Here is a 13,417-nt window from a genome sequence, read left to right on the forward strand (position 1 = left end):
TTGTAATGGATTCAGGGAAGTTTAGGATACATATATGTCTACTGATACATGGGATTTGTTTAGGCCAGTGGGTATAGATCCCTTCACAAAAGGTTTCATTTCCCCCCCCTCCTATTATAAAAAAATGCAGTAAATTGAGTCCTGATAAATGGTAGAAAACTTTTAAGTTTACTCTGTAGTCTTCTTGGCCTTATTTACATGTAAAGAAGCAACTAATGAAGCTTAGATAATTAATTTTCTGGCCTTATGATTGTAGATTCTCTAAATCTCATTAAATTCTGTAAAGGTGCATGGGGCTAGAGGAGCCATTTACTGCTTTTGGAATTGGAGGTTTGTCAAAAATACTTGTCCATTAAAAAAGTTATGTGGTGCTTTAAATCTTAAGTCTTCACATTTTGAGGGCACCTTTAGTTCTTGAAAATAGATGTGGTGAATTCTGACAAGTTTTGTCTTTGACAGGTTAACAAATTTAAATACTTGGACTGAAATCTTTACCTCACTTCTGTTAAACTGGGTTGTGCTGATAACAAACCTGTAAAATGCATGTTTGATAAAAGCATGGCTCATTACCTGGCATGGGGACAAAATTCTGTGACTTTCGAAAAACTTATATCCCAACACCTTCAGGTTTTTTATATAAAGAAAAGTAGATAGGCCTGCTAATGACAAGTTTATCGGGCAGCTTTCAGCAATAAGCATCGTGTGTGTGTGTGTGTCTGTGTGTGTGTGTGACAGAGAGAGAGAGAGAGAGAGAGAGATCTTGAGTGATTCAAGGTGAATGAGCAGATTCATAAAAGTGGGGCTTTTGCTTGTGGAACCGCTTGATATTCTATTTCACTGTTCATTTCTTGTGTTAACGAATTACTGGAAAATAGCGTAATTCCCATTTCCCTCCCTTATTCATGTCTGAATTGCATTTAAAATAACTCCTAAGCATAGATCTGTTTCAGTTTGTATAAATGTTATTGGTTATTACTGCCACATAGTTCTTCCTCCTTGTTGTACTTCTATTGGGTCAGATCCAGATATGTTCTCAGCAGAGTTTCACTTGCATGATACTCTACTGGAGGAAGAGGAAGCAATTTTCACTTATTCCTCCTTCTCCCTGTGACCCCTGAAAAACCTCTTCAGTAAATCAGGGGATCCTCCAGAATCGGAAGCAAGAATTAGCAAAACTCTCCCCTCTTCCAACACAACCTTCTCCTAGTTTAGAGTCACATCTGTGGAACGGAAACTCTGGATCCAACTCGATGTTTACACAATGTTCTTGGCTAAATGAAAATCAGTGTTTACTTGGTATGACTTTATATTAAATGTTTTAACCAGTAACTAAATGCTTCCTATAGCTTTTTATTTGGACACACCAATTTGTGGAATCACAGAAAGCTAACACTTTGATTAGCTTTATTTTGTAACCATATATTTATTCATCCATTTTCAGTGTATGGGCTAAAACTGCACATGATCCCTATTGTTGTATTCACCATACAATTTTTCTTTTTCTTTTTCTGCAGAGGATGACAAATAGCAGCAGTTCCCCTAGCCTTCTTAATGACAGTGCCAAGCCCTATGCAGGCCACGGTAAGAAGTTGACTTTCTTAACAAAAAAAATTAAATATTTAACAATATGTTTATGTTAATATTTAACAATATTTATGTTAAGCTATTTTTATGGGAGCAAAGCTTTCAGTCTTTAATGTGGTTGCAATATCTTTAGATTCTTATCTTGATTTTATTTAAAGCATTTGTATCCTGCCTCTTTCAACAAGTGGGCTCAGTTTTAATTATCATTAATGCTTATAATCACCGTTTTGTTTTGCTTGCTTTCCATATGTTACTCTGCAACATGTGATATTAAAAAAAATGACAGATTAAATATTTGAACAAAATTCTTGGGAGCAGTCTTTGGCCAGTATTCAAAGAGTTACTTGAGATAAACCTGAGGCCTTGGGCATGCACAAAGAAATTGCTACGTTAAGAGCATAGGCCCTACTTTCATATATTACATTTTAGAGCCACATAGTAAAACAATCTGCTTACAAGCAAGACATATTTCCTAAACAGTCATCCACTTTGGTTGAAAATGGAAAGCTATTTTGGTTCTTGTGACCATCTTTTCTAGATTCATCTCCGTTGGGGTTTAGGCCCAGCTGTATATGATGTATGGAGGATGGCAGCACAAGAGAGAGCCTTTTCTGTGGTGTCTCCCCATTTGTGGAATGCTCTCCCTTGGGAGGCTTACCTGGTGCCTACATTTCATATATTACATATATTATCTGCAACCAGTGCTTTGGCTGATTACCATTCTATGGTCTTTTAAATGTGTTTGTGGGAGGGGGTTTATTAGTTTGTTTCTGTTTTATTATGTACTTTGTGTTATCATTTTGTATTTTTACGTTGTGAACCACTCTGTGATCTTTGGATGAATCAGTCAGTCATTCATTCAATCAATCAATCAATCAATCAATCAGTCAGTCAATCCAATATTCCTTTCCCCCTGGGCATTTCATTAAAATAATTTAGGAGGCAGACTATTGTAGTCATGGGCATCCCTTATAATCTGTTTGTATTTTAATGAAATATAATAATCACCTATGCAAGTGTTTATGTTATAGGTGTAGCCAGTTCTGTCTGTAATCCTTTAAGCACCTGTCCATGGGAAACATATGCCATCAAGTTGTTGTATGAATTTACTTTTCTAACAATTCCTACCATCACTGCTAGGAACCTTCAGTTGTGCTTGTTTTCCATGTGGGAGTGAGTTATAAGTAAACAAGGAAGATTTAAAGGGATGTGTACATTAATTTTGAGAGCTTAAGATTGCAGAGGACATCATGCAGAATTATCTGGTAGTTGAGAAACTTCGATTTAATGCACACACAGCTGTGAATTAATTAACATATGCCCATGCTAAGTTAACTTCTGATTTCAATAGGACTTCATTGCAGATATTGATAAAACATAGCCTCTATACAAGTAATCTACTAAACTAGCCCTTGTATTCCAAAGTCCAAAGAAATTGATAAGCACCACAGTTTTACAGGGCATAGTGATTGTTAACAGAGGGGGAAAGTGAATTCCACTGAACATGCACAGTTCCTTAGGCACATGCCAAATTATTTTCTGGCTCTACTTTGCAGATTTCAAACACTAACAATGTTGTTATATTATATTTAAAATATATTATTATTTTATATCTGTATGTGTTTTGTAACCTTTTTTTACAGATTCTCTTACTTCACCTGGTTCATCCTTGTTCAACGACTTTGCTGCCCTCAGCTTATCTCAAAGGAGAAAAGTAGGTATTGCCAGAGTTTCTAGATAACAAAAGAACCACTTGCTTTATTACATACAGCAACTGATAGCTTACAGAGTAGCATCAATTATATATATGGCCATATGTAATGCACATTTCTGGGCATGCATTTCAGTTCATTTACACAATTGCTTGTAATTGTCCAGATCAGTGCACTCTAACTTGATCCTCTGCCCCTCACAATACAAGCAATGCCTTTCTACAATGTTCTATTCAGTGCAGTTTTTTTAGAAAAAGAGGTGTCGGAACTCACCATGAATGCCTCCCTTGTTCGCTTATAATGGCAATGGCACTCACCTGAGAGGTGCTGGAACTGAGTTCCGGCTGAATAAAAGCCCTGGTTCTATTGCAATTTGTGGTAAAGACAACATCTTCAAATAGGTGTCTATCAACTTTTATTCCAAACAACTCTTGATAAATCCGCTGTTTAAGGAGAAAACTTCCTGCAGTAGTCACATTACATAGAGCCATGAAAAATCTGTAAACCATAGACTGAGTAGTTTTTACTCTACCCCCTGCAGAGAATTTTAAAATTGTGATCATTAAATGCTCCCCCAACTTATCAAAGCAGTCACTTCCCCTTTATTGAACTTATGGGGGTTTCTGTTGTAAAATTTTCGAGATTAGTTAGCTTTTCTTTGCTTGTTAAAATTGCAATAAGAAACCAACATTTACAATTTAATATTATGCCATGTCCTTTTTATTGCTTTCCCAAGTAACAATCTTTTATGTGCCACTTCATTAAATGAATGCCGTTCTTTGTTGATATTGAAGACTTCTGATCTCAAGACTTCACATTACAAAAAAAAAGTTAAGACATTTTTGTCTTCCCTAGGCAAGGTTTGACAAAGTCTGGGACGTTGGCCAAAACTGATTGGTCCCCAAGCACCTTTTCCCTTACTCTTTTCGGCTGTAATATATTAAAGTACAGTAAAAAAAAAATGGTTCATTCTCAAGGGAACCAAAGTTTAACAGTAAAATTAGCAAAAGATTGTTATTGGCTGAATAGAGAATAACAAATAATTTGACTGCTGCCACAAACCAAAGTGACCTTTGGGCTTCTTGTTCTTTGGGTTTATACAGGCAGTAGTTTGTTTTAATGCCCCACTGTCCTATCTGTGTAAATATAATTTTGCAGGTTTTTGAAGCATTGCAAAAACAAGTTTGATTTTTAGCAAAGACATATGGAGGGAAAATGCAAGTGTGTCTGTGCAGGTGGTGATTGCTTTATTATAACTTCAGGGAACACACAAGACCACTAACAGGGTTTTCATCCCATCTAAAAGTATGTGAAGGCATAGTTTGCATAAATAAATCCTTCTAAGAGAGAAATACACATGTGCTTGGATAATTGCAATTGCTCAAATAAAAGTCACTGTGATGTGCAAGTCATGATGACTGTGTGTACATCCCTAGGTAGGGGTGCTGACTCGTACAAATGAGGTTTTGACTCCTGGCCTTATTGCAAGCCCATCAACAGCCTCACACACTCAAGGAGGTGGTTGGATAATTGCTCCTGAATGTACAAAGCCAGTTTGGGGACCCTGCACAATATACTCCCACACAAGCATTGCACCATTCACTTCACTCGCAAAATAGCTTCTGGGTAATACATTTCAAGATTAGGGCGTTAGGTTGTCAGCGATTTAAATAACAGGGATTTATGAACAGTTAACTGTCAGAATGTTATACTAAGATCTGCTGCCACTGAAACAACGGGGATAATTAGCAGGGGTGGACTTTGGTAATATGGCACCATAAGTGAGGACATAATTTGATGCCCTCCCCCATCTTGGCTTCCGTTCTGCACATCCTCTAAAGTGCAGTATGTCATAGTTTTGCGTCCTCCTGGCTCGGCTTTCCTGTGTAGAAGAGCTGCACGTACCACCCTAAATCCGGTGCTGTAATTAGCTACCTGTTAATGTTGTGCACTTACATTTAAGCCAGTAGAATATAGGAAGTTTTGATTGTTAAGCCCCTCTGTGGTGCATATAGCAGACTCAAGTGTTAAGTGCATTGCAGTTTTTGTTCTGTTACACTCTTGTTTTAATTTTGTAGGAGAAATTTGCTGTTCTGAGCAATTAGGGTGCACTGTTGTGGTTCGGAAGGCCTGAATTTTTTTTACAGATCTGAGGAGCTTTTCTGTAAAAACCATCTTCTTTCCTTGTGGAAACATTTTGGATGGATGATTTTGCTTGAATCTCTTGTGTCCTAAAACCTGGGCAAATAAAGCCTACAGTGATGGAATTAGCATTCTTTATAGTAGGAGTAGTGGTGGGTCGGTGCTATAAAAGAGGCAAAAATACATTTTTATTTTTATTTTAAAAGGGCTATTTGAGATTTAAAACATCACTGCAATAACATTCTGCTTTTCTGGTTATCTTTGTAGTTTGAGACTAGTGTCTACAAGTTTCAAGCAGAAGGAATATTGAAGTTACTTTAAGTTGTCTTTCTGGTCTGCTGTTTCACAGCAGCCAAAGTTTTTGTGGAAGGATGGCATTCAAGTTTCTTAGTTAATGGCTTCAGCTGCCTGTGCGCCTTTACTCATGATTGAGGGATTGGGTCACAGGATTGTGCTATTTGTCTGCTAGTTCCTTCTGTCTCGCTCATGTACAGCCAGATTAGTGGTAAGCATGCTCAGTTTTGGTACAAAAGTAGCTACAAATTGTGCTTAAGTCTGATGCAGGATACACACACAAGAAAAAAGGACATTATATTGTAGCCATTCCCATCCTTTTAATTATTGCTAATGACTGGTATGCATTATAGCTTCATTGAGTTTTCTAGGTGCAGCATAACAAAATCCAGGATTTTGGTTGTTCAACCTGTTACGTCTTCAGTTACGTTGCAGATGGAGGAAATACTGGTCACTAAGGATGTGTTGTGAAATTGAATTTGCATTTTTGACTTTGCAATTTGTGTCTCAACATTTTTAAAACGTGGTCTTTTAAAGAATGTTGAGAGAGGCAACTCTAATCTATCGTTCCATCACTTAAAATGAAATATGTGGCGTAGCCTAAGAGTTAAAATTTAACTCTATGCTTAAAAATCCACCAGAATTTAACTCCTTTCTCTGACTTCTAATATTTATCTTCACATTTTCAATTATTCTCAAACATTGGGGCCATAGCTGTATAAGACATAAGACAGTGATAGCTAAAACCGTTCCAGGTTTTGCAACTCTTGAGTGAATCGCCCCCACTCCAGTGTCTCATATTGCCAAATGCTGAGCAGCATAACACCATAGCATGGATTAGTAACTTAAGAGTTGATCAGCATGTTTCCCCTTTTTCACGTTGGTGTTTTACTGCTTCCTCTTTTCAATTGTATATATGCCGATTGTACCCCAGAATATGTTAGAGTTCTATCCCCCCTTGGCAAAAGCATGTAGGACTGTTTTTGGAAATGTGTTCAGTCATGTCAACCCCTCACATGCAGTCTGAAGTGGCAAGACCAGGCATATTTTAGCCTATCACCTATTTCTTGTGAGAACCAGGTCACAATATTAGCACTACTTATCCAGTGCTGTTGTTGGTTGTTTAGTCATTAACTACGAAGGTTGCTAAATTGGGCCATGTTATCACTTTATCCAGTTTAAGCTGAGTATTGGTTTTTCCACAGTTTTTGGGCTTCCAGCTTAGTCATAGCCAATGAGGTTAATCCAAGGCATAATTATTGCTAGTTGAAAATTTCCCCATCTTGCATTGATACATACTTGTTACTGAATAAATATGAACTATGCTGAAATTGCCAAACCCAAGGCAAATCCAGTTTCTCATTTTATCTGTTTCTAAAACCATTAGTCACTGTTGGGACAAAACCAAGAAACAGGTGACCGTAATATGAAAAGATCCATGCAACTGGACACTCAGTTCCCAGTCTCAATCTTGCCAAATCTACATTTAATCAGGTTAGGCTATTGTTCTTGGTTGAGTAATAAATGTATCCAGATATTGCAAGGGGGAGGCATGAGCTACCACATCCACTCATTTTCCTGTTTTTCAGATCAAAATTGCCCTCCAGGGTGTGTTTCCCTTTTCGGATGATTATGCAGCTCTGGATGCTGTGAGTGATTTTGAGCTGAAAAATAAGTAGCAGGGAATGAGTTGGGCAGTTCTTCTCCAGCCACTACTGACTAAAAATTGATTGAGCCTTGGAAGAGACATATATAATTGAGTCCTTGCTTTGAACAGAGTTGGCTTTATGGAAAAAAATCTTCAGGAGATCTGAATTGCTGCTTAAGTGCTTGCATAGCTGGTAATCTAAACTCTCATCAAGATCTGCATAAAACTAGTTGGACACATACATTAGGTATTGTTAATGTAGAAAGGCATGGTTTCTTGTCCAATTTAGTCATGTTCTTTAAGCCTGAAGTTTAGCTTGACAAATGTAGAGACGATTTCTTTTGGCGTTCACCTGTTTTATTTGCACGAAATATCTTCTGTTTTTTGAAAATGAACTGTTTCAGTCGACATGCTTCATATGCACACGTTTGTCATATAAGCAATGGTGATTTCAGTGTTCTGGGAAAAAAACCCCATTTAGAACAAGTTGGATGAAATTTCATTATTAGTTTAATATTCCTGTGGATGTTGTCTTCTGACCTTATTTAAATATTCAGAAAACAATTTCATATCTTTTTGCTCTGGGTAATGTTCTTACCTCTTGATGGTTCTTTAATTATCTTTGTAGATACTGAACTTTGTGCAGCACACTTCTGAGATTTTACAATGGGTTGTTCATGCAGAGATTAGATGGCCATCTACCATGGATGCTTTAGTTGAGTTTGCTGCATTACAGGGCATTGGACTAGATGACCCTTGGCGTCTTTTCCAACTCTACAATTCTGTGATTCTCTGTGTGGGGAGAGGTGAACTAAACAAGTAGATATTGGATTCAAGCATCCATGAGATCTGTTTTGGAATTAATATGTCTTCAATGAGGAGCGTAAGCTAAGGTCTGCTTCCAATCTGTTCCTGTAAAAAAATAATGAGAAGTAATTTTATCATGGGTCCATCCTAGGATAACTACATTGCAAGTATTTTGTATGGGTAGTTGTACTCCAACTTCATTGGAGTGTGTGGGGAAGACACCCCTGGTTTAGAATAATTGTGAGACAAGAATTTTCCATGGGTATTTTGAATGGAATGGAATATATACTGGAGGAGCAAGCAGTACATCTATATCCAGCTAATTTTCTTGATGAGCCACTTAACTGAGCAATGGACAGTAAACCAGCTGTTCAGCTTCAATTTCTTAAAAGTTATCTGCTAGAAAACTTTATTGCTGCATTTACAGTGGTGCCCCGCAAGACGAATGCCTCGCAAGGCGGAAAACCTGCTAGACAAAAGGGTTTTCCGTTTTGGAGGTGCTTCGCAAAACGAATTTCCTATGTGCTTGCTTCGCAAGACGAAAATGTCTTGCGAGTTCCTGCGGGGTTTTTTTCCTCCCCCCCCCCCCTTCCCAAGCCGCTAAACCACTTATCAGCTGATCGGCTAAGCCACTTAACAGCTGATCGTTAAGCCGCTTATCAGCTGATCCTTAAGCCGCTTAACAGCTGATCGCTAAGCCGCTTATCAGCTGATCCGCTAAGCCGCTAATACTGTAGCGCTAAGCCGCTAAACCGCTAATGGGCTTGCTTCGCAAGACGAAAAAACCCGCAAGACGAAGAGACTCACGGAACGGATTCTTTTCGTCTTGCGAGGCACCACTGTAGTAGTAGGCACTGCACCTTAGGGCGAGCTTTAACCCAATGTCTGACTTCTGTTGTAGCTTACTGAATACTTATTTTGATGAGCAGGAAGCTTCTCTAGTGACATGAGTTTATGGGTCATTAAGTAAGTGCTTGCTTATTATATACAGCTCAGAGTTCATAATTTTATACTGTCTGAAAACTCAGCAGGGCTTTCTTCACTGTCAGCAAGGATACAGCTTGTAAATAAGGATAGTTGCATTTCATAGTAAACCTTTGAGAGCGTATTGTGTGTGTGTGTTTCTGAATTGTTGAGTAATCACTGTTCTTGGAATTACTTTTATTACTTCATATTTACTTTGATAGGCAAGATGATACCTTAATTTTATAAACATGTCTGGGGTTTGAATGTACACCTTCAAAGCTTAAAATTAAAAGTATTTCATTATCACCTGTGTGTACCAGTAAAAACAGTTGTAATAAGAGATTATATGCCTTTCTTTGTGACCAACTCTTTGCGACTAAATATGTTAACTTGACATGGACAACATTTCAAGGAAAAATTGTCTGTCTATCTCCTTTTGAGACATTTATGCCAGAACTTCCAAGGTTTCTCTTTTGAACAGTTGGATTGTATTTAATGAAATCTTACTCAGAGTAGACCCACTGAATTTACTGGGCTTAAGTTAGTCAAATCTACTGATTTCAGTGGACTTACTCTGCCTATATTTGTTCATTTACAACCCATTATTTCCAAACCCAGTCCTTTCTGTCCTCTGGAATCTGTTCATAAATTCAGGTGTAAGAATTTAGTATCCTGGTTGGAGGTATGTAGTAGGCAAAGCTTTTGGTTTGACCTGGCACTACATATTTCAAACAAGTCTTAGTTTATTTGAAGTGATATAGATGTGACTTTTCTAATGAAATGTCAGAAATATTAGGACCAAACTGTACAAGCCAGCTTGTTCTGCAATCCTATTGGATTTTCCTGGGAGTGAGTCCTATTAAATTCCGTGGGACTTACGGTATTTCTGAGTAAATATGCACAGGATTGCACTGCGAGTCAAGGTGGAATCTAATTGGTGTCCCCAATTGGGAAGTGGAGGGAAAGTGATATTGTCTTCCTACTGCTCCCCATGCCACCCTGTTCTGGAGTGTTTCCCCCATCTCTCTGGCACTGATGTTTTATGGGTGCTGCGGGGGGGGGGGAATGCCTCCCTTTCTTTTACATTAGTAGGGGTATCTGTCTGCAGGATCAAAAGTTCCTCAGTTAAGTGCAAGGGCACCAACTGGAATCCACTCCAAACTATTTTGGCTTGTTGACTCCTCTCAACTTCCTTTTCCAAGCCACTGCAAGTCAAATGACCAGAGTCAGAAATTTTACTTGCAAATTGTTTCCTATTCCACCAATCAAACCAAATATATGTTCTCATCTAGTTCTAGTTTGAGTTTCAGACTAAGGGATGTTGGGAGTGCCCTGGTTTTTTTCCTTCTTTTCCATAGCCAAGGAAGTATCGACTGGGGATGCTGGAGGAGAGAATAGTTCCGGTGGGATCAAAGGCAAGAAAATCAAAGAACACTATTGGCTGCTTGGCTGACAGGTGTAAAACAGGAGTACCCATCAATATGGTTTGGTGGAACAGAGTCACAGAAAACAATTTACAGGTAAAATTACTTTTTTCTAGTCACTTTAATTAATTTTGGCTACTATTTTTATTTTTTCAAAAAATGCTGAAGTTAGATACATACAATGGGCAGAAATTTGGCCGAAATCTTCACAGGTCAAATGTACAAATGACAACAAAAGTGACTATCTAATAAACTACACACTTCTCAACTAATGTTCTGTATCATCTAGTTTGGGTGGCAAGAGTAATCTATTTTAAGAAAACACCTTAGAAGTTGAAACTTATTTTCTTTGAAATAGCTGAAATAATTTGAACAGTATTTAGACCCTCCAGATGTTGCTAGACTGCAGCTCCTGTTATCGCTAAACATAGGCTGTGCTGGCTGGGGCTGTGAAAAGTTGAGAGTCCATCAACATCTGGAGAACCACAGATGTTTCAGAGAGCAATCGTAGTGCAAAACTATGTTATCTTATTTGTACTCCTTATCCTAGCCCACAGAAGAAACTCACTCAACATCTAGTGACTTAAATTGCCTTTGGTTATCTTTGACGCTACTGTGAGTAGGAATAGATGTCTGGCACTTTCTGCCCTGTGATTAGCACCCTAGGGACTTTCAAAGGGCATTATTGCTATATGTTGTGTTGAGGCTCTAGATGGGTACTTGTTCCAGTGGAATAGAGAGGCACACTCAACCTCTAAGATAAAAACAGACTGAGACAAGAGTAGTTCACAGAATTAGCATGAGACTGGGAAGAATGGTCACCCAGTGAATTACCTCCCCCCTTTCTTACAACTCTTGTTTGCTTCCGCTGTACATGGGAACAATAGCATTTTTACTGTTCTTTGTATAAATCATACTAATAGTTTTCTTGTGTAGTGCCAGGTAGTTAATGTAGCTTGTAGGCTATATTGTTGCACAAGTCAGAGGCGTTACAGAGGATGTTTTCCCCTTTAGGACTTGACTTACCCAGTGTTTGCTTTGGCTGATCTTAGAGTTAGAATGACCTGATTTCAGTTAAACTGTGATTTGAAGTTAAGTGTGTCTTTGGTTTCACATCGGAAAAGTCATACAAAGAGAGAGAGAGAGAGAATGAACTCAAGCTGATTAATTTAGTGTTGCTGTTGTGGTGGTGGTGGTGTTTGTCAGTGGTTGAACTTGAGTATCCAAGAAGGAAGAATGGTTTGCAGCATTCCATACTGTACATTATATAGAGAAGTCACAATGCATGTGCAAAGGGTACATGCTAAGTAGGTTGCCGAACTGAAAGGTTTTGTAGAAAAATGTGGCCTCTTCAAGTTTGCATTGTCCCCCCCCCCCCCGTCTAGCAACCTGTGTTTCTCACTGCGTGTGTGCACACACACACACCTATATACACACAGTCGAAGTAAAAAATTCTTTCCTGTAGCACCTTAAAGACCAACTAAGTTAGTTCTTGGTATAAGCTTTCGTGTGCATGCACACTTCTTCAGATACACTGAAACAGAAGTTACCAGATCCTTCTATATATTGAGAAGGTGGGGAGGGGTATTACCCCTTGCCTTTTCCTGTAAGACCTATTACAGTCGTTAAGAGTCGTCAACAGGCTCATCTCAGCTATCTGCCAATCTCCGATTCCCACCACCCTTCTAAGTAATACCCCTCCCCACCTTCTCAATATATAGAAGGATCTGGTAACTTCTGTTTCAGTGTATCTGAAGAAGTGTGCATGCACGCGAAAGCTTATACCAAGAACTAACTTAGTTGGTCTTTAAGGTGCTACAGGAAAGAATTTTTTACTTCGACTATGGCAGACCAACACGGCTACCCATCTGTAACTATATACACACACACACAGATTGCAACCTTGGTTATTTTAATATATGAACACCACGTTATCTGCTGCTTTTATGGAAATCATGGAAATTTTACTTCTCTGTTCCACCGAAGAGCTCAACGTTGTGTGCTCCCCGCGCCCCCCAAAAAGAGTAAGTTTGCCTGAGAGAATGTCACAACTGTTTTTAGTTGCTAGGTTTATGAATATTGAAAAGAGCCAGATTGATGTACATAAACTAAGCACGTTTGCCTTGTTTGTATGGATGTTGTACTTCAGTTCTTGCACATCATGTATGATTTAATGGAATTTGCAGCATTAAATTGCTGTGTTGTGGTATAATACACCACTTGCAGCAACATCTGCAGTAATTGTAGATTTGGCATGTACATTCTGCAAATCTCTGTTTTATACATGTTGGTCCCTTAACATGTTTCCATTGCAGCTTGTAAAACAAAGATGTAGGGTCTCATTGTTAGAACCCAGTGCCATTGCCAAAGGACCAGGCTTCAGCATCAGCATAGCAGCAGTGCTGTTTCAGTACAGAAGTGGGGATAAAAGTCCCCCCAATGCAAAAATGATTTGACTTAGGAGAATCTCAAGCTGATATGGCTCTTACAGCCATTTAGACTACACTAGGTGGCCTAACTTGCCCGGCCTCTCCCTCATGTTCACCTCCATTCTCCTTATCTGCAGCACAAATGAGGCAGGAAAGGGTGTGTGTACATTGTGTGGATTGCAAGATCTGCAGCCAGTGGATGAGAATCCAGCCCACTATCTCATGCTACTGAGCTCTTTTAATTGTCGTACTTCTAATTAATTGCACTATATTGTAGAGGTGGTTGATTTGTGGCCAGTCTGTAACCCTCCCGAGGATTCTGATACTGGAATTAGCCTTATACTGGGATTCTGAGAATCTTAGTGAGGTGGCAAAGCTGATGTTTATGATGTTTGTTATAATACATTTTGG

At 38.7% G+C, this 13,417-nt stretch overlaps 1 protein-coding gene across 2 annotated transcripts in view; it reads left to right on the plus strand.

Moving 5' to 3' along the window:
• Window positions 1-13,417, plus strand: part of PAN3 (poly(A) specific ribonuclease subunit PAN3) — a 59,628-nt gene that overhangs the window by 17,065 nt on the left and 29,146 nt on the right. Inside the window, exons 3-5 of one of the 2 annotated variants that reach the window (XM_081004094.1) lie at window positions 1,515-1,581; window positions 3,228-3,298; window positions 10,512-10,673. In XM_081004094.1, the coding sequence (XP_080860220.1) occupies window positions 1,515-1,581; window positions 3,228-3,298; window positions 10,512-10,673 (300 nt within the window). The remainder of the gene's footprint in view (window positions 1-1,514; window positions 1,582-3,227; window positions 3,299-10,511; window positions 10,674-13,417) is intronic. The other variant, XM_081004095.1, reaches the window with a different exon arrangement.

This window comes from Podarcis pityusensis (genome assembly GCF_964106645.2).
Source record: "Podarcis pityusensis genome assembly, chromosome: 4".
NCBI classification, from domain to species: Eukaryota; Metazoa; Chordata; class Lepidosauria; order Squamata; family Lacertidae; genus Podarcis; species Podarcis pityusensis.